Source organism: Ascaphus truei, chromosome 4 (genome assembly GCF_040206685.1).
Source record: "Ascaphus truei isolate aAscTru1 chromosome 4, aAscTru1.hap1, whole genome shotgun sequence".
NCBI classification, from domain to species: domain Eukaryota; kingdom Metazoa; phylum Chordata; class Amphibia; order Anura; family Ascaphidae; genus Ascaphus; species Ascaphus truei.
In genome coordinates this window covers 325,148,373-325,171,428 of record NC_134486.1, presented here as the reverse complement: position 1 = coordinate 325,171,428, position 23,056 = coordinate 325,148,373, and the positions used below count along the sequence as shown (strand labels likewise).

The following is a 23,056-nucleotide window of genomic DNA, read 5'->3' as shown; positions in this document are numbered from 1 at the left end:
CATCAATTTGCAAGTTCCCCAACATACTCAGTCAGCTCAGTGAGAGTGTGAATCACAATCAAATCACCAAGCATTAAATTGAAGCCTTTTTAATATACTTTTCATATTCAAATTAGCATATCTAGGTATACCAGGTGTGTTAACAGTTATGTCTCCAGATATTGTATAGAGGAGTGTTTTGTGAGGTATATAAATCAATGGGTAATCTACTTAAATCTCCTCTTAATCTCTCTCACTCTCCCCCTCCTCTATCACCCTGTCCCACCCTATCCCACCCCTATACATCATCTCCCCTCAGGCTATGGAAGAGTGTTAGCACATTAAATGAATAACAATGCACATTGACTTTATACTTGGTGAATCGCTTGCAAGCTCTGACTGACTATCAATTTTTTTGCCAACTAAAAAGGACATTTTACATGGGTTGTGAATTCATGCATACATTTTGCACATCTCTAACTGTAACCATGTAAAGTAATAACTAATTGAGATGGAAGGATTTTATCCTGATGCATTATTAAGTAGAACTACAGATGTAGCAGGTGTTCTTACCCCAGGTTATTCTGAAAAATGCAAGAAAAAACATGGTTATTCAATATCAGGTGCATTAGGGGGTAATGCATGTTTTAAATGGTGCTCACTGCAAATCACGTGTTAATAACTTGGTAGCGTTAATGCATCAACGAGATTAAAACTGCATGCTACTGTACATCTGTATAAATGAATAACAAAGCTAAATACAAGCAAAATATATTTTTTCGGAGAAAAAGGTTTAAAAGCATACATTCTGGGTATAATTGTATTCATGATTATACATTGCGGTATGTTCACTGGAATATTAATTTATAACTTACTGTAACTCACATTCCACTCGTCTGAGTTGAGTCTGTATCATACTATGTAATCTATCATGCAGATGTTGAATTTCTGATGAACATCTTTCTGTGAGCAGTCTCGTGTCCAAATTATCTAGCTTCATAATACGCAGACTGTCAGTATGCACTGAAATATTAATGTTTTGTCAGTTTACAGTATTTTTATGATTAATTTCTGTTATCTACTGGTTTATCCTTTTAGTCTAAAAGTAAATGCATTTTATAGCCCTATTGTTTTTGTATAACTATGTATGTCAAATAAGGAGTTACGCTTAAGAAGACGGGGTGGTAATTCACTGAAAATATACCAGATATATATACTACAACTACTAATATATATATTTTCTTTCACTGCTCTGACAGTGTTAACATAGTCATTTTACTGGCACAAAGCACCTGCCTCAAAGATTGTAACCTTTAGTTCCCACACTTACGATAGTTCCCACCACACACAAAGATAAATAGACTTGTGTGTGGTCATAAGGCCACAAAGTGACACAGATTGAAATAGAGCTCACCTTCTAAAGCCAAGATCTCTAAAGCCAATAGCCTCTATGCCACTTCCCCTCTCAGTAAATGGTAGATCAGGTTTATGGTATTGTGTATTTTTTTGCATCTTTATTGTTTATTTTATGTAATAAATGTACTTTTTCTTCATCTCTAGGCTCTCAGCGTTTGTGCTTAGATGTTTCCTTCAGGCTCGGCCATTTATTTTTATAAGTCCAAACGTTTTGCAAGAAACAATTCACTGGCTGGTACAGCACCAGGATACAAACACTGGCGTATTCTCTGAGCCCGGGCGTGTAATTCATTCTGAACTCCAGGGTGGGCTGAACGGCCCTATCACCCTGACTGCTTATATACTGACTTCAATCCTAGAAGATGAACATTTTAGGGTAAGTAAAACATGTAAAGAGACTTTTACAGTCAATAATCTACTGTACAGACAAAATCAGGTCAATAACAAAGTAAAATAAAACCATATCACCTTTCAGAGTAATTTCATGTTTCTTATACCCTCTCCTGGTTAAGCTTCCAATATTAGAATCAGATGTATCTGTCTCCATTATGAAATACCACAAATACAGTATGTCTAACCTTGTTTTAGTTATGGGTTACACACACACACACAAACACACACACACACACACACACACACACGCTAAAATAGCCGTGTTATATATATAGTGATGCCCACACCACGTTGCAGTCTCTTTTAGTCCTAATTTAAGGCAGGAAACACTGTTTCTCTCTATATGGGGTTTATTTACATGGCTTAAATCATACACCAACCGGCCCACCGGCCCTTTTTGTCAAAACAAAACATAAAAAGAACACCTATTCCCTTTAGGCAAAATAACTCAACTTTGCTTCAGCCCTTTTTAATGACAGCTGGCCAACTTTACTGGTTCCCAGCTTAAAACATGTTGTACCATATGCAGCGCACATGAATAGTCTTAAGCACATCAATATAGTGTCTCTCTTATCTGTTAGTCCATTGGAGAAGACGCCCCCGCTTCAGCACGGCCTTGCGCCCAGCACTCGGCCTCATGTGAGCTCAGAGAAACTCTCCTCTGCAAGTCAAATGGCAAGGACAGGATATCCCTGCTTCAGCATGGTCTCTCGTCCTTCCTTCTCCTTCCTGGGATTAATGACCCAGGCAGTCCCCGCGACCACCGTCCAGCGGGTCTAAGGAACTGTGCTAGCCTTCTTTAGCAAAGGAGCGCTTCCTCTGTTCCCTTCTCTGGGACAGCAATCTCTCACTCTCCGTGTCACTCAGAACCTTCCTGTGTCTTTTAAAACACATCCTCATTCAAAACTCCATGAGCAATCAGGATTTTAGCCTTCTCAATTAGGCAGCAGCTGCTGCTGGCTACTCTAGGGGATCAACTCTCAGAGCTGAAAAGGTCCCTTACTGCACTGATCCACCACCTAGAGGACAGTGATGGTATCACAGTGATGCTATGTATATATATATATATATATTTTTTTTTTTTACATATATATATATATATATATATATATATATATATATATATATATATATATATAAATGGAGATTCCTTACCAGGCAGACCAGGAGTCCAAGACCACGCAGCAAGAACCGAGACAGCACTCAGATAGATATCAAATATAGATGTATTGAAAAAAGGCACATACAACCGACGTTTCGGTCCTGAAACAGGACCTTTCTCACACACACACACACACACACACACACACACACACACACACACACACACACACACACACACACACACACACACACACACACACACACACACACACACACACACACACACACACACACACACACACACACACACAGTCATCCCACAGGATAATGCCATGTTATCTGCATTTACCCACATTTTACTTATATGTTACTGTACTTTTTGCACTTTGTTTTAGAATATGTATGCATCCAGGGTTGTTAAAGCTGCACAATATCTTGAGGGTAGGTTTGATGAAGGAATTGCCAGTAACTACACCCTGTCAGTTGTGGTGTATGCCCTATCTCTGGCCAATAGCACCAAAGCAAACTCAGCCCTTACCCAGCTGAATTCAAGAGCAGACAGTATTGGTAAGTACATAGAAATTGTGTATCAATCATGACACCTTAATGAGTGTTAATAGATAATAGTTAATATAGTGTTTTAGTCCATAATGCAACACAGCACTGATCCAAGCAACTAACCATTAATTAAAGACACATACGTTTGTGGCTGTGCTGCTCATCTGTAAAAAATGTTGTATACTACAGTATGCTTTGTGACTTAGTGCCCTGGACAAGATGGATGACTCTGGATTTTGATATCTTATATTCAATCTTCATAATGTAACCCTCCCTGCCCAGCTCCTAGGGAGTTTACATCAGTGTCTCTATTATTGGCTAATCAGAAAGCTTTACTTTATTCAGAATGCTTGATCCGTACGGCTGGGCGATGATGTACATTAGCTAAGATGAAAATGATGGGCGCCAATTACTTTTGTAGTACAAATAACTGCCCCCTTTCTACCAGGGATCTGCCCCCTTTTGGCATGCCTGCCTCCCTCCTCTTCTGTGAACCATTGGATTCACCTTGGCCATATCTCTGAACCCTATCTTGAAAGGGCACTGTCCCTATCTAGATCATTATAAACAGGGACTGGTAAATCCTATACACTAAGGAACATACTTCTTAACTATATACAGTACACAGAGGCTCCTCTCCTCTTATCCCCCAGGAACCTAACCTCTAGAATCCTTTTCCTTTTCCTATATACTTCTTGTGATGTTATTGTTCCCCAGGCAACACAGGACAGGGCTCAGCATCTGCTGACTCACCCCCAATCCTGTGTAATTGGAAAGCATTACTCGCTATGTAGGTCCGCACCATTAACCCCATTAAGGCCATGGTGATCACATAGTGGTGGTTACAATAACAAGGATAAATAGATGTTCTTTAACTTGAGCTGGAATTAAATTGGTGCCATTAATGTTAATATTATTGTCATTTTGTGGTGGTAAAAAAACACAATAAGTATTTTTGTATGGATGATGCAGATATGTTTAGGCCCACCTCCATAAAATAGTGCTAAGCTGTAGCATGCCTTTATTCCCAGCACTGAAAATAAATGTTTATCCAGTGGGTAATTATACAAATTCTTGGTTCCAATAATTATGGTGACATAATTGCCGGTGAGGTTTCTTGCCTCTCGTGAGGCAGTTTGCAATACCAAACTTCAGTTACGGTAGTACAGGCATTTACAGGTTAACAATGGAAAAAAGACTTGGGCTATATATTTTCTGTTCTGATGCATCTATTAAGAAACTTGTTTCATATAGTAATTCCTAGCTACTAATTGAACCTACTACAATTAAGCAGTGATAGGATTAGGATGCTGAGAGCTGTGTATAACAACAAAAAGAATGTATAAATAAAAGCCTGGGTGTACACACCATATTCTTATCTTAACCTTGGTCAGACTTCGTCTTGTACCCAAAATGTACTACAAACAATTATTTCTAACAGTCTTACAAACTAACATTACAGAATAGAGCGTGGAGAAACAAAATGGATACAAACAGACAACATGGATTCCAAATCAATTGAATTCCATTTACAAGCGCCCTTTTTGGGGGGGGATCTGGGCCTTAGTGAGCTGAGGCGTTCTTTTTGCAGTACCGCAGTCCAGTTCATGGGCCCCCCTGAAAACCAAACTAAAAGAAAATAGATGAGTTGTATGTACTGATATTAACCGTTGAAAATGTGACTCACTGGCATATATTCCTATTCACCTATCTCCATTTCATTAGGGGGAGCAAAGTATTGGTCTTCGCCCTCTGAAACACAAAACTACTGGCAGCCACAATCAAGAGATATTGAGACCGCATCTTATGCACTGCTTTCCCACTACAAACAAAACATGATCCCTCAAGGAATTCCTATCATGAAATGGCTCAGCCAACAGAGGAACCATCTTGGGGGATATTCATCAACTCAGGTTACAAACCTTTCCACTAACTTTACCCTCTTATTAGTAACTACAGGACTTACTCACTTGTGTAGGGTTTTGATTTCGTAAACAGAGGAGTCCATAGTATTTGATCCAGTTCTTAAAATATAGTGGGTGTAATAAATAAAAACTGGCAGTGGGTTTTACTTTTGAGAAATTACAATGTTTAATATTAAAGAAATAAAATAATAAATCTGTACTTTTTAATTATGTTGTATTTTCATACTCTTCTAATTGTGGTAATTTTTTCAAGGGAAAAAGTTATGGCCCTTTTTTTTAAGATAAGGTACTTATTTTTTTATTTGAAAGATCAACAAAAACATCATATAGAAATTAGGACATTGTTAGGAATGGTACTATAATACAGCTCAACCCCCTTATAACGCTGTGCTTGGGGTCCAAAGAATCACATCGCGCTATAAGCGGATCGCGTTAGAAATAATGTACAATTTAAGATACTGCTGCGGCCAAGTTTATTCGAGCATTTGCCCGTTCTTGGCCGCAGCAGTAGCCTGGCGCGCGCCCGAGAGTGACGGGCGCGCGCCGAAGCAGCGGAAGAGCGCCCTCCGATCGGAGCGCTCTCCCTACCGCTGCCGGGTCCGCCGGGTCCCCCGGAACCCCCTGCCGCCGTCCCGCGATCGTGCGTGCGTGCAGGGGGCGCACGCTCCCGAAGACGCGTGACCGCGCGTCTATGACGCGCGGCACGCCGAGGGGCGGCCACTAGCAAGCCGGGAAATCTCCCGGCTTGCGGATCTGGCCGCAGTGCGATAAACTGTGTCGCCACTGTACCAATAATGGTGTTGTAAAGTATTCATAAATACGAAAATTGGGAGCTACGCTTGCATCGCGCTATAAACGGATTCGCGTTGTAATGGATCGCGTTATAACGGGGTTGAACTTTACTAACGGTGTAGATATATCATATATTTTTTTTAAATTCAAAGCAAAATTCTTTATTGTTGTTTATACAGTATATAAATACATTTTGTCCTTCAAAAGCCCTGATGTATTCTTTGCTTTCCACAGGATACCATAATGGCTCTGCAGGCTTTATCCCAGTTTGCCGCAGTTGCTTCTACTGCTGACACTGCTTTAACAGTGAAAGTTACTGGGCCAGGTTCATTTGCACCAAAAACCTTTCAGATCAACCCTGAAAATCTTTTGGTGCTACAAAGTCAGCAGGTAAAAATCTCAAGTTGTATTGATGCTGTTCAGAATTACTAAAAAAAAAAAAAAAAACAATGAATCACAGTATAATTGTTGTCTATTTTTGAATTTTAGATTAAAGTTTCCCAGCCTCTCTCAATCAATGTTTCTGCAGTAGGAAGAGGATTAGCTATTTTCCAGGTGCGTTCTAAATACATTCTAAATAGTATATGCCAAAAATATAAAGCCTTAACTGTTTTCTGCACATCCTTTTTCCCATGAACACTTACAGTATCCTCTCTGGATTTGGTTTAACAAATCCTTTAATAACCTTCCATGTCTTCATTTCCATACAAATTCTGAAGAAAGTGTGAGAATGGCAGTGGCACTATATCTCACATTTCAGCTCTGTGTTGCAGTAATTGATAGAAATCACAGTATTTGCACTGACATTTATCCATTTCATACTACAGCTTAATATCATGTATAACCAAAAAGCATCCTCCAGGCGTAAAAGAAATGTACTGATCCCGGAAGCATTTCAATTAGATGTCACAGTAAAAGAAGACAAAAACAACATTGAAAGACTGTCTGTAAAAGTATGCACAAGGTAAAACATATCTTCATGCTGCCAATACCTTTTCTTATACACTTCAGCATCCTGCTGTCTTTCCATATACAGTATACTGTAGGAGTCCTTATTATAGCGGTTGACATTATAGTGTCATTAATCCTGTATTCTATATTTGTTTTTTTGTTGCAATGAGTTCTGGGATTTTATTGAGCAAACTGCGAGTATTTGTGCACACAGACTTAAGACTTTTATTTTACTTTTCGTAACACCTCCTATTTCTCACATACCCCTATTTTGCTTCTATTATTGATCCTTTTTCTATGTTGGCTGTATTTTGTTACAGTAGAAAATTTTCATAGCATAAACATTTGCCCATTTGATTTATACTGACTTATTTAATCTCTCTCAGCTACAGTAGTTTAAATATTTACGGATGAAGTATCTAAACTGCTTATTTACTGTGCATGATGTTTTTCTTTTAATAGCCACCCGGGAGGTCAGAGTGGCATGGTTCTGTTAGACGTTGGATTTCTTAGTGGATTCACACTGGACCCAGAGGGAATTCCCATAAGTGGGTTACTTAAAATGGTGGAAAAAAAAGATGACAAAGTATACCTTTACTTTGATTCGGTAAGTTTTACGTTTCTTGAAATAACAAAAAAAGAAACAGTATAACAATTTTGAAATAACAAGCATTTTGTCATTTCTAAATAAGGGAAATCTGGGATTTATTTTGGGACGTTTTCAAATGTATATCAGTGAGCATTAATGAGGGAAGAAAAAGGATGTTGTTTAGTAATTGAAATAATAGTGTTAGAGCAACAGAGAAGGGATTTCTAATGAAGGAATGCCGAATAACTTTAGCCCAGCTTAGGCGTGAGAGGGATGAAACAGTCTGAGTAGAGGGAATATGATTTTGAGATGAGAAATGGTTTTAATGTACACGATTTGCCAATGAGGAGAGTCAAGGCTACAGAAAATTCAGAGTAGTGATCAGTGCGAAGCAGAGTACAGTTTACAGAAATAATACAGGTCAGTGGAGGGAAAGATGTCAAATGGAGAACAATTAGCATGAAGGTTCCTTTGCAAATGGTGTTCACTCTTCAATTAGTCAATATTTTGACCTAGTTTCTTTTATGTTTCAAGGGTTATGAGGTATCAAAACAATTTTGGACTAGATGGTATTTTCACTTTGCATCTATTAGAATCAATGAATAAAGCCATTTTGCTGCCGCATGGCATATACCTTCCTGGTTAATACACTGCCTTTAACATAAGGAAGTGTTCTTTACATTTTAAACCAGACTCAAAAGAAGATATGGTGTGTAAAAAGGGACCTAAACCTTCCACTGTTCTGTGGACAGCAAATAAACATACAGAACCACTTCCACTGCAGCCATGAATTTTGGATAATGACATGCAAATGAGCACTCGGTATGTCACTTTTTGCTTCTTGTCCATTTTAACATGGACCCCTATAAGCTTTTGCCTGCTGTATTACACCACTTTTTCGGCACAGCCTGGGTTAAAGAAGTGCACAGCCAGTTAATCTACTCAAATAGTTGTTTTGACTGTAACGTTGTTTCCCCCACCCAATGGGAGGCTCTGCCGTTACAGCGTGTTTGGTGCATGCTTCCTGTTGGTAAGCAGGAGGGCTGAGTCGTCCTGCGATGGTTGTGGGAACACAACAGGACAGGTTTCTGGGGTACATACCCCACATGGTTCTCTAGCAGTGCAGCGACTACTTCTGCCGCAGGCTCCAGGTGTATGGAGGCGATCTCCTACGATAGAAATACTCCCTCTCCTTCCCCAGTAAGATCACACACTGGGCAGGAAGCAACAGGAACGGTTTTATTGGGTCAGTACTCCCAAGCATATACTGAATTTGGGTGGCAATGCCCCTTAAGTACAACCAGGAGGAGGGCACCAGGTCTGATCCAGGATTGGATATACTCAGGCCTAGTTCCAACTCCTGCCCCTATCACTCAATTGTACTGCAGGGAGTGGGGAAAACCCATGATTATTACAGGCAGGCTTGCTCTTATCATGGCTTACTGCTAGTGAGGGCAGACTGGTACCAAGAAACCAGTCATGGCTACATTACCTTTTGGGTCTTATCAGTATGAGCTTGGTTACTGGCTTTGCAATGTGAAGCTGGTAGTGGCTAAATTGTATGCTAAAAGATCATGGAGAATGGTGAGTATTGTCATTACGCATAATCCATGACTGCAGTGCAAGCATTGTACGGTAAGAAATAATGGTGAAAGGCAGGTTTGCGGAGGAGTCTGAGATGTGATTATGCTCACAAGTGATATTATTTACTTTACATTTTAAACAGATACTAGCAAAAAATTGTATGGTGCAATAAGACTACAGAGCCAAGGTACTAAGATCACGTTTAAATTGATTTGGAGTGCTTAAAAGTAGTACAAGTCTTCATAAAATGTGCGTTGTGTGCATGGAGGTTTTTTTACATATGCTGCATAATTCATATTTATAACTAGTGTTGGTAAATATAAATGTAATACCTATTCCCCCCCCCCCCCAAGGGAGATTTGCATGCTACGTTGTGGTGCTAACCTGCAGGCTCACAGAAGGCTGTCTTTACCTGTGTGTGTCCATACCATTAAAGCTAATGCATTCAACTGTGGATCTGACGTAATTTGGCTGTTTGCTGTTGCACCGGATCTTTCCTCTTCATTTCCTCACAGAAGGCCTGGGCCTCCGTTGATTGGGAGCTTGGGGGTGCGGAGTGCAGCGCCTCCACCAATGGAGATCCCAGCGTAGGCGGGATGACTCCTCACAGGAACATACAGCAATAACTACAACACAGCAATGATAAACAATACTATTTACCGGCAGGTCCCTCCTGATACATATACAGCAGTACACTAATAACAACAGCACACAATCTAGTGTCCAGAGAATATCCTATTCCCCCACAGGATATCCTCCCCCTCTAGTCCTGTGTGAGTTCCAGCATGGCCACCGCACCTCTGCCTAAGAGTCCGAGGAGTTGCATCAGCTCCCCCTAGATGTGCGGAGTACTACCCTGCTACATCAATTATCAATGTAATATTATACTGTGAAAATAGTACATTATGTTAACCTACAGTATATAACGATATAACAGATCTATGCTGCACACCATAAAAAATAAAATGTATACAATTACTAGTGCTCCTGGTTCAGGGAATAACTGTCTACAATCCATAGTCAGCAGAAGAAGGTGAATCGGGGCACTACGGATTTTCCAAAACGAATTTATTGAGCCAAATTTACAACGTTTCGGCTGATGCAACGGCCTTTATCAAGTGTAACTGACAAGGCCAGTTACACTTGAAAATGGCTGTTGCATCGGCCAAAACGTCGAAAATTTGGCTCAATAAATTAGTTTTGGAAAATCCGTAGTGCCCCGGTTCACCTTCTTCTGCTCAAGCTCTATAACAAAACATCTATGCTACATCAAATACATTTTCGTCTGACACATAATAACTTAAACCTGAGCTTACATTATAATCAGACATTTTAGGATTTACTTGGAGAATTTTGATGCACTTTCTTCTTTTTTTGGTGTGCAGAATATATATCATTAACATTTTTGCACACAGCACAATCCATTTATAAGCGCCATAACACCCCCAAAAATCTAATTTTTGACGCTGTTGGCACAGATTCAGAAATGTCAGGTTCATACATAGTCACACACAAGCACAATTTAAAATTAGATTTGTGCGCCAAAAAAGTCTGTCTGTGACGCTTAGTACATAGACCTGACATTTTCTCTGTGTAGACACATTGCCCCCAATGTGTTGCATTCCTGTGTAACAGTAGATTACTTTTACCATTAACCAGTTCTCTAATCTTCAAAATTACCAATTGCAATAATATGGAGAAAAAAATCATAATTCACAATATAACAATATACTACTAGTAATTTCAAGTCCTTAGTCACCAACAGAGGAATTCCTTTTCCATTAATATTTTACTGTTCCTCCTAAATTATATCCATTATTCCACCTCCACCCAATGGAATAGCAACAAAGAAAAAACTAGTCACATTCAGTATTTATTTACCTAGATCTTTAATCAACAATAGGCAGAAGTAAACAGCTCAGTAATTGCTTAGCATCTGCATTATTTTGTAAGCAGTCAAATTAGAGTATATTAAACAAGTAATACATACATAAAATGCATATGTAACTTTTGGAGTTCACACATTTTGAAAATCTTACCTCGAATTTACAAGAACAAAATTATTTTGTGGGAAACGTTTATGATGCAGCACAGAAGGGTATCACTACTTGTAAAATAAGTAGTGATATGTTGTGACATTCTACGTTATCACCCCCATTGTATCCAATGGAAGCTCTGTCATATTCTGCGTTGTTAGTAAGATAAAGCTGGCTACATTCATAGTTTTCACTAATAGTGAATCAAATCCTTTGTACAAACAGGAAGGCCCCGCTTCTTGGAGTCCCGCTTTTCGGCACCCTGCTTTTTGGCGATCCGCCGCTACAGAGAAGGGGGCCACCATGTCTGCGCATGCGCAGAACAGGCCGGAGTTGCGCATGCGCAGAGCGGACCATGCCGTGGTAGCCCATGTGCAGAGTGGGGGGCCGTGCCGAGTTTTTGCATGCGCAGAATGGCGAATTGACGTTCTGCGCATGCGCACATAGCGAAAATAGCCAGTTCCGCTTTACGGCGATTATCGCTTTACAGCAGGCCCTCAAAACGGAACCCGCCGTATTAGTGGGGCACTGGTGTATACATTTTGGAATGCTGTACTTGTAACCGTTTTTGTTTTTCTTTGACTACTTTGACTACATCAATTGACTGCTACTGTATGACTGTTCACTTTTGAAATTAATACTAAATATACCTTCCAAATTCTGTCACAATCAGAAAAAATTCAAACTTTAATGTGGTATCATGATCTCAAAGGGCAAAAAAATCTGGAAAATTTGGTGATCATTAACATTTGAAGAGGCAAAGAAAACATCCAATGATGAAAAATAGCAGTGCACTGCAGGAATGGGCCGAGGCACAAAAAGGTTAAAACAACTATTTATTAATTAAGTGGCATACGGACATAACAAATGGGCAAAAGAATCTCGTTTTTCGTGCTGGTGCACTTTGTCAAAGAGTAAATCATCCTGTTCCTCTCATCTGTTAATTAGCTCACCACAAGGGGAGGGTGCGCTGTACACACCTGCCAGCATCAACAACGGCAGAAGCAAAACCTGGTTCCGCAGTGTCAAGCGACCCCTCCATGTGGGCGGACAACATAACTAGAATATGACAAAAGTAAATAATGTAATTTAAAAAAGAAATTATCCACATACATGGGAAAATAAAACTGAAGAAAAAAAAATTGTACAAACCAATTGGAATAAAGAAAAAAATGAGACAATAATGTCAATATAGATACATAAAATACAGGATGAAAACAATGGCCCGTAGGAATATTTGTCTAATAATAAACCTGAATATAATACAAAACAAAAGGGATTGAAGCATATAGAGTAGGCCTGCACAACTCCAGTCCTCAAGGGCTGCAAACAGGCCAGGTTTTCAGGATATCCCTACTTCAGCACAGCTGGCTCAATTAGTGGCTCAGTATGACTGGTGGCTCAGTATGACTCAGTATGGCTCAGTATGACTGAGCCACTAATTGAGCCAGCTGTGCTGAAGTAGGGATATCCTGAAACCCTGGCTTGTTTGCGGCCCTCGAGGACTGGAGTTGTGCAGGCCTGATATAGAGGATACATTCTCAATAGACAATTTAAAAAGAGAAGTTACAATATATCATATACAGTATGGCAAGTAAAGGTAATTAAATTGTTACATTGTGTGTATAACTATGATTGAAAGGGATGTCATAAATGACACTCACAATTTAAATTGTATCAACCTTCAATAGCCATATTGGATATTGTATGGACACACGCACGACTGGGTATCAAGTCATCATACAGTGTCTAATAACATTATCTCTGCATGACATTATCTTGTGAAAGTGCGTAAAATAATATCAATAAATCAAAGGGGTTCAAAATAATTAGGTGAGTTTTACTGCATACGTGTGTACACAAGGAAAGAGATCAAGCAAGTTTTCTCTGACAAAATGAAAACTGACAGTACATTTTATCACAGTCCTTGTGCGCAGTATGCCCTTAGGGGGGCTGGCTTAGAAAATGGAAAAATACAGAAATTATACAAATAATGCAAAAAAAAAAAAACCTTATCCAAGCTAGCTAACCTTTACTCTATATATTTCTGCTTATATCTGGGTCTTGTGGATTCCTGACTAAGGAGTAAACACTTCGCAGCTGCTAGATAAGGGAAGTGGTGCCTTTCTCAGTATTCCCACAAACTGTGAGAATCACTTTGAAACAACTTTCTCTGAGAGCCCGAGAATTATTGGGGGTTGGTCTTTTGCCAGGAGCGATGCACTGCACATTCTCCCTGCACGCAACTTACATACATACAAGCAAACAGACAAAATGATGGTGATGATAGCTCACTTTCATATAGCTTGAGCCACACCCCTCATATCCAATCTTCACAATCCATACCATAAACACTATAAAAGTGTAACAAACATAATATGGAGAATTCAAATGAATTTCGAGAACAACAAAACAAGGCAAACATAAACGCAGTAGCAGCCAATACATAAACATTAGTTCCTAGCACTCAATGCTATATAATATTTCACATTAAATGTCAACAGCACATATGAGCATTATCCAGGGATTCATTATTATAGCACAACGTACGTCATACAGAAGCCCTGGACAAATAAACAGTATGGAAATATTTCTGACAACACATAGCATACAAAACACAGCATAAAGAACATACTGTTGGTAATAGTGGTGTTGGCAGTAAGAATTGTCCGGTTACAAAAGGAACTAAATCAAAAAATGTTTCCACTCCCAGTCAGTGTTCATACCTCATGGGTGGAGAGATCCTAGCATGTATATCCAAAACATTTCTCTGCAATTTAATGTTGCTTCATGGTTGCTTCCTCTAATTGGACCTGGAATAAACTCTAGTGCACTGAATAAAAAAGTGTCAAGAGAGCCCTGGGGGCACCCAGCAAAATGTCTGTAGACAGGATATTTAACATCAGAATTTTTAATAGATCTGAGCTGCTCAGCAATCCTTACTCGTAAGGGTCTGATTGTCCTCCCAACATACAGTACTGCCGCATAATATTTAATAAATATATAACCAAATTTGAGTTACAATACATGTCATTTGTGTTTTAATTCTATATCTGTTTCCTGTGTAATGACATCGAATTTTGGCCAAAGGAGTTGCATACCTACACATGTTGCAGTTACCACATTATTTGAAACCTGTCGATTGTAATGGACTAGTAATATGTTGAACAAGTGATTTGAACAAGCTTGAAGATAGATGATTTCCAATTGTTTTTGCCTTCTTATAGACAAATGTAGGAGCCGATTTTGTATAATTTTTTTAATCAATGTCCATCTGTAAAACAGCCCAATGTTTTTCAATATTTGATCTTATTGAATTTGCTTGTTTGCTGTAATAAATAAACCATGTAATGTAATAAACCATGGTGTAGAATCATCTGTATATTTCTCAGAATTTTTTCTCACCTTTTTTATTTTGTATAGATGATAATAAATCAAATCTATTTGTCTCCAACGCACTCTGAAAAGCTTGTTCGACATTGTCTTTCTTGTACCATCTGGACATAAATCTTAATTTTCAATCTTCAGCTTGCAAAAGAAAAGTCTCTCTATCTGAACAATTGCGACAAAGTCTTAAGAATTGTCCTTTGGGGATCCCTTTTAACAGTGGTTTTGGATGTCCACTGTTGGCTCTGAGGAAGGAGTTGCGGGCATTGTGTTTACGATAAATATCGATCTGTATGTGCAATGCATGTCCACATACAGAAGAGGATACAATAAATTCATATGATGTTTGTGATATGAGTTAGTGAACTTAATGTTGAAATTATTGTGATCCAGACTGTCTATAAAAAGTAACAAGGTCTCGGTATCACCCTGCCAAATGAAAATCAAATCATCAATATAACGACGGTAAAAAATAATATGATCCCGATATTTATTACTATCACCAAAAATATAAATTGATTCCCAGTAGCCCATGAATAAGTTTGCATAAGAAGGTGCAAAAGATGTGCCCATTGCTGTGCCTCATGTTTGAAGAAAGAATTGTGTATCAAATAGAAAGTAATTGTGTTCTAAAAGAATGGAGTCTAATAAACAAAGTGCTCTGTGCAGTGCATAAATTGGATAACTGTAAAAAGTGATTAATAGCTAAAATACCTTAAGAGTGATCTATAATTGTATATAACGATGTGAAATCTAGTGTCACCCAAATGTAATTCTTAACCCATGTGATATCTTTAGTGGCTATTAGAAGATCCGTGGTGTCTTTTAAGTATGAAGGTAGTGATTGTACTTAGGGCTGAAGAAAGAAGTAGACGTACCTGGATAAACCATCTCCCAAAGATCCAATACACGAGATGATAGGTCTGCCTGGAGGGCAAACAAGAGATACTGTAGTGCCGACGGTTATTCTAACACAAACCAGTGGCAATCGCCAAAAAGACCCAGGTACATGCTGGGTACATGCTGGGTTGTGTTTAAGGCAAGTTTAAGGCATTTCTGCATTGACTAATGGCCCATCAGATTAACAGTGGGGGTCCCTGGCAGTCCCATTCAAACTGAATGGGACTGCCAGGGACCCCTGCGGTGTTAATCCGATGGGTCATTAGTCAATGCAGAAATGCCTTAAACTTGCCTAAAACAAGCCAGGTTACACCCAGCATGTACCCAGCATGTAACCGGGCTAGTTTAAGGCAAGCCTTAGAATACTCGTTGTGTCGTCTGTATGTGGATCTTTGGGAGATTGTGAGTACCCCATTTACTTAATCAATCTTATCTCCAATACCGACCTCACTGTCGGGCAGGGGGTCACCAGTCTGTTTATTGAGATAGGATTTTACTGCCTGTCTACAACTGTCAGGTTTGCTAATTCTCTCATAGGACTTTAACCCATCAGGGGTACTCACTCTACCAATTATAGCCGCTGTTTGTGTATGTGATAATATTCTCCTGATTCATCTATCAAGAAGTGCTGAATTATCAATAGCACAGATTGTGCCTCTGCATTGGCTCTGCAACACTGCCCTTTCAGGATACTCATGTTTCACCTGTCTAGTATTAACATTTGAAGGACTAAAGGAGATAAGGCAGAGTGATTCATTTTATAGCATACAGTATGATGCGAGTCATATTTGAGTAATGCACAACTTTTTGAAAGTGTAATGTGTTTCAGGTGTAATCATGTGTTTTTTCTTACTTTTTAGATGGATGCAACAGAGGTTTGTGTAACTATTCCTATGGTTCGTAATGCAAAAGTAGCAGGTTCTCAAGATGCAGTGATCACCATTTCTGATTACTATAACCCAAGTAAGTGCTGAGCAAAAGTTTACCTTGAGTTTAGGCAGGAATATGAAAGAGATACCGGCACCCTATAACGAGGCTTGTATCTCAGGAAGCAGGGGGTCCCCGGACCTCAAATCAACGCGGTTCTGCTCCGGCGACCCCCTGCTCACCTACACTAGTCATAAAATGTATATTAAAAAACATTAATATCAGGCGGGATTTGCACAGGGAGAGGCGGCTCTCTCGGGGCAGCTCTCTACAGCTGAAAGAAATCGCTAGGTAAAGCCTTTTCAGAGAGGCGATCTTCACACCACCGGCTACTTACCCGATTTGGGTGTGTCACAGGTAATCGAGGCTTTCTGAACACCATCATAGCAACGTTGCAAAAAAAAAAAAAAAGGCGATTTAAATGGCCTGGCAATTTTTTTATGAACACTTATAGCATAGGCCCCATAGGTTTGAGATAAGACCCAATTTATTTATTTATAAAATGTTTTACCAGGAAGTAATACATTGAGAGTTACCTCTCATTTTCAAGTTTGTCCTGGGCATAGAGTTAAGATGACAAATAATACATGGTTACAAATACATAGCTACATTACTAAACAGGGTATACATTACAGTATTACAAGTACATTACAGTATTACAAGTACATTACAGTATTACATTACAAGACATTGCATGCACAGTTAGAGATAATATATATTATAGGCGTATGTAACAGTTACAGCCCAGATTAAAATGTGAGATAGCCTTAGTTTTGAAAGAATTTAGAATGGTGGTGGCTGTGAGAGTCTGCGGTAGAATGTTCCAGTTTTGGGGTGCACGGTAAGAGGAGGAGCGGCCAGATACTTTGCTGAACCTTAGGACCATGAACAGTCTTTTGGAGTCAGATCTCGGATGATAAGTGCTGCATGTGGTAGGGGTCAGGAGCTTGTTCAGATAGACAGGTAGCTTGCCCAGAAAATATTTGAAGGCAAGACAAGAGTAATGAACTTTGCGCCTAGACTCAAGTAATGACCAATCTAGTTATTTGACAATTTTGCAGTGATGTGTTTTGTAGTTGCATCGGAGAACAAAACGGCATATTGAATTGTAGAGGGTATCAAGTTTGTCTTTTCAGTGTTCTTGCAGAAATATAATACTGTAGGTTAGTTAACCAGTGTTAAGGAGATAGATATTTCTAATATTTTGGACTTTGTCCTTTCTTCTCCTCTCTATAATAATAGCAAGATAGAGCACTGCCTCCCTTATAAATACACCACTGGTAACATTCTACTTATGGCAGGACATAACTCAGTGGCTCCAAACTCCAGTCCTCAAGAACCTGCAACGGGTCATGTTTTAAGAATGTCCATGCTTCAGCACAGGGAGGAGTACAGTCAAAATGACTGAGCCACTGACTTGGTCACCTATGCTGAATCAGGAAATATCCTTAAAACCTGTGGGGTCCTTGAGGACTGGAGTTGGGCATCGCTGAACTATACATCTCACCAGCTGGTGAAATAAAATGGTGACTGTTACTTCCTATTTCACAATATATTGAACAGCATGTAAATACTTTGCAATAGTTACTCATTTGCATTGTATTTTTGTATATCACATTTAAAGATCACATTAAATTCCTAGTTTGTAGTCGGGGGTACATTTTAATGAATACTTTTTGGGTGATATTGCCATTTACTCACACAGTTCTCACAATTTACCAGTTTTGCAATACTACAGAAATCATACTGTATGTGATGTGAAATGATTAGACATGGACCAAACCAATCCACAAGTTTTGGAATTTGCTAGACATTTGCTACTGGTTACAAAATATCTTCGTTAGATACTGTAGGTACCCTGATCCCGACTTTTGGTAATATTTTGCAAACACAGTTGACCAATAGTGGTGAATATATTTTCAAACTATCAAATGTTCTGAATGTTTGCAATAAATTGAGACAGTACTCATTTCTTGAAGTGAACTGGGACAGGTTTGCTAATCATTATTCACGATGATGTACACAATCCTTATTGCTTTTTAGATTAAAGAGAACCACAAATATAAAAGTGTAATAGAAAAATTGACATGATATCTGCATTTAAAGGAAAGAACATTTAATGCATGTGTAAGAAATATTTTTGTTCAATTATCTGATAAATGAAAGATAATGCAATTAAGATCAATATTTATATCCTTTTAAATGTGATCAGACAACATAATCATTTAGATGTTATCTTTTTCTAATTAACTTAATATTTTATCACTAAGCTTTTAAAGGGAGTTTGTTGCCAGCTAATTATGGGACAATTTTGGAAATTTAGAAGTATAATTTGGATTTCTTCACTCTCTATAAAAATCATGGACTTTAACAGGAGTATTTTGGATTTGCAGGATCTGCAGCCGTTGTTTATTATATTTGCTGTATTTCTGCCTAGCAACAGCTTGTGATTTACTTGGTGTCAGTTATTATTGATCTTTAATAATAAAAAAAAAAAAATGTTTCCACATTTTAATGTAAATCTTACTTTGTTTCAGGAAACACAGCAACAAGAACATATAATTCAATGACAATGAGAACTATCTCCTCTTGTGATTTCTGTGGAGTGAACTGTACTCTGTGTAAATCCAATGTCCCTGCAAAAGACCAAACCATTACTACTCTTACTAGTGCTAGCTCACCCAAAGTCGTGATGATTTGGTTCTGCGTACTGTTCATTTATTATCTTTTGTAGCACTGATCTATTTTTGTAAAAAAAAAAAAAAAAAAAAACCTAAAAAAAAAAGAAATTAATCACACAGTATTTTGCTGTATGGAAAACATCATTACTGTAATTGCTAGCATTAAGTAAAAACAACTTTAACAGGTAGCCCAATGAGAGGGATATGACCTCTGTATATTTATTACCATTAAAAAGCATTGTTATACATATCTATCAATATATTACAAAGAGCTTAAAAATAAAGCAACGTTATTGTGTGATTCGCAAGCAATTTTCACTCCATCATGTGGAGAGACTGCATTTGGCTTCTGCAGCTGATTGTTTCACCTGATTCTTCCTTCTATTACTTTAAGATGGTATATTAAGTGAATCGTAATGCATATCTTATATAATTAAACCACATCTTAAAGGTCTAAAGTTTTTGTGTCCAGATTATTCAACCCCCATCACTCCCCGAAAATATTTTACATGTTCCCTTCACTGTGATATAGTGTGACATAATATTTCTGTGTCCTTTCATAAGGTAATTGATATGAGCTGAGGGGTTCATTTGATATTTATTATTATGATATTTGGAGTTAGGCTTAAAAGCATATTTTATAATGCTGAATGCTTTCAGATTCTTGTAACTCTTGGGGTGGAACATTAGTGTACCTGTTGTTAAAATAGGTATCAATTTGATGTGGCCTACACACCACTGTATAAAAACATTTCCTGATCCAATCAAGCAAAAGCTAGTATTAGCTCATATTGGTAAATTACCACATGACCGGAATTTACACAACATTAGGGAGAAAACATGGCCTGTTAATAATCATACTGACTATGAGTGTGAAGACCAATGCCAACTTGTTGTGCCCCTTGACAAATAACTTATGGGTGTTAATTAAATAACATACAGGCATACCCCGCATTAACGTACGCAATGGGACCGGAGCATGTATGTAAAGCGAAAATGTACTTAAAGTGAAGCACTACCTTTTCCCCACTTATCGATGCATGTACTGTACTGCAATCATCATATATGGGCATAACTGATGTAAATAACGCATGTGTAACAGGCTCTATACTGTCCCTGCTTGCGCACAGCTTTGGTACAGGTAGGGAGCCGATATTGCTGTTCAGGACATACTGACAGGCGCATGCGTGAGCTGCCGTTTGCCTATTGAGCAAGATGTACTTACTCGCGAGTGTACTTAAAGTGAGTGTCCTTAAACCGGGGTATGCCTGTACTGACAATCAGAAACGGATACACGGAAACTCCAATTGTAGTAATTGGGAGGATTGGTGTAGTAGTGCACAATCAGCACTATCATACTTTAATGAATAATTGCCTATATATCATTGACACAGGCACAATAAAAGTATATATTTCAAGCTCTTCGGTGCAGTGCTATATTGTGCCTGCAGAATTCTGTGCGCACCAGAGTTCAGTGTAGTATTGGAAGATAAAGTGACTTGTCTATGGAGTTGACACTGGGATTTGAATCCCACTGGATTCCATTATTAACTTTATCTTAACTCTCAGTATTAATATTGCTTTTCTGCTCCTCATAAAAAATGACTCTAATAAACTATTATGATTATGTGCTGCCATGGAAAAAAAATTAACAAAATAATCTGAGATTCTATTTATTTATTATTGTAGTTAGTACATGTACTTCATGTTTTTATCCTCTGATTGTCGAGGAAGCTAAAAGGCACCCGTCAAAATTGCATAAATTCAATCATGTATATGTATTAATGATGTACCGAGTACCCGGAATTAGCCGGTACCCGGCTTACTCGGCGCCTTTCCCAGTTACCTGGACATTACCCGGACCCAGCAACTGAGAAGTGGGCCCGGTGCCAGGTAATACCCGGCACCGAGTAATGTCAGTGTAGCTGAAAATACATCACATCATTTATCTGCAGCCAGCGACAGAAGGTGAGGAAGCCCGTGAGGAAGACCGCAGCGGCATCTAGGAAGAGCAGCAGGTCCTGTGGCACTGGCAGCATCAGAAGTGTGTATTCAGCTGGCGTGGGAGCAGCAGGAATCTATTACACAGAATATACAGTAGCAGTGTGAGTCGGGGAATCCTGCTCCGGACACGTGGTTCCCCGACTCATACTGCTATCTGCTGTGTAATGGATTCCTGCTGCTCCCACACTGGCTTAATACATACTTCTGATGCTGTCACCTCCACAGGACCTCTGCTGGTCTTCCAAAATGTTGCCGCGGCCTTCCTCCACCCTGCAGGTAAGTTCTATTCAGGTAACCGGGTACCCGGTTGGGTAGAACAATTAATTTTGCCCGGTTACCCGTTACCCGTTTAAAAAAAAAAAAGTACTACCCGATACAACACTAATATGTATTACTGATACTGGATATGAATTCAGTGATGAAAAGGTTAATTTACTTGCAACAGGTTACCATGACAAACAAGCGATATAATTACATTGGGAGAGAGGAGGTGCTTAATTCTGCTGACTAAGTTCTGCTGAGGGTGAAACACGCATCGGGCAAACGGGGCAATAAATGGGACGTTATGATTTAGCAACAAAAGTAAGGAACCGCAAGGGATAATTTGTTGATGTTAAATTAGTTGAATAGAGGTTATTTCTTTTGGCAGCGGCTTAGTTTAGCAACTTTGTTATAAGATGCAGTGAGAGATCAGAGGAGTTGATGTTTGTTATTAGTTCAATTTGATCTATAGACACTAAGCAATATTGGGATTTGTAAAAGTGAAAGGAATAGCTGAGAACAGTTATACATATATATTATGGAGTTAAGGTTTGATCTAGGCTTCCATTATAACTAGAGTAACCAGATTTGTCCCGGCAAAAAGCAGGACAAATTTCACGCATGTGCAGTGAGCGAAGAGCGCTTACCAACCACGCATGTGTGATCGGCACTTCCTGGCTGCTTGAGGGCATGCGCGATTGGCACTTGCCAACTGCGCATGCGCAAACGGTGTTTGACGGTCGCTCATGCACATGCGAGATTGGAGCTTGCCTATTGAGCATTTTGCTGGATTGACAGTCAGGCCTGCCTTCTGAGGGACCTTAGTACTGCTGACACTTTAGCAAAATGTGTTTCCCAATCTGTGGAATAAATGACTACATCAACAAGGTAGGCTGCTGCATATTTTCTATCCATTACCTATCCATTAACCTCTGGAAGGTAGCGGGAGCCCCATGCAATTCAAACGGCATGGTCCGAAAGTGAAACAGACCACAGTGAGTGGCAAAAGCAGCCTTTTCCTGTGACTTTTCTGTTAAAGGGATCTGCCAATATCCCTTGGTCAGATCCAACATTTTAATATACTTGGCCTTCCCTAGCTTCTCCAACAATTCATCAACTCTGGGCATGGGGTATGCATCGAATTTAGAAACTGCATTTACTTTTCTAAAATCTATAGAAAACCGTGAAGACCCATCCGGCTTAGGGACTAACACGATGGGGCTACACCACTCTGTGGAAGCAAGTTGTAGTTGCACAGAGAATAAAGCAATGAAAGTAAATGGCATAAGTCTGCAACACATACAATAGTCTTTTGTCTCAGGTACACAACAGGATTTCAGGCTCTCCCCTCAACCAGGCTCTCTGCAACCTGTTTCCTCTCAGGTTGAGGGCAAAATGACAGCCTGGAAGAAATCTGCGGTCTTCCATTTAAACCTACCCTTTCCAATGAGCTAGCAGACCCACTGGCATAGCAGTCACCATTTTAAACTCCTCAATGCTGCATGGGGCACATGTACCTACAGCCACCATCTTTGATGAACCCATTAGGCTCATGGTAGCGTTAATCTC

At 39.2% G+C, this 23,056-nt stretch overlaps 1 protein-coding gene across 1 annotated transcript in view; it reads left to right on the top strand.

The window, feature by feature from the left end:
• LOC142493649 (CD109 antigen-like) overlaps positions 1–19,680 on the top strand; it is a 98,233-nt gene extending 78,553 nt beyond the window's left edge. Inside the window, exons 25-33 of the mRNA XM_075598013.1 lie at positions 1,540–1,771; positions 3,288–3,459; positions 5,176–5,363; positions 6,402–6,557; positions 6,657–6,722; positions 6,995–7,131; positions 7,581–7,725; positions 16,475–16,577; positions 19,079–19,680. Of these exons, the coding sequence (XP_075454128.1) occupies positions 1,540–1,771; positions 3,288–3,459; positions 5,176–5,363; positions 6,402–6,557; positions 6,657–6,722; positions 6,995–7,131; positions 7,581–7,725; positions 16,475–16,577; positions 19,079–19,275 (1,396 nt within the window). The 3' untranslated portion in view covers positions 19,276–19,680. The remainder of the gene's footprint in view (positions 1–1,539; positions 1,772–3,287; positions 3,460–5,175; positions 5,364–6,401; positions 6,558–6,656; positions 6,723–6,994; positions 7,132–7,580; positions 7,726–16,474; positions 16,578–19,078) is intronic.
• Positions 19,681–23,056: the final 3,376 nt, after the last annotated feature.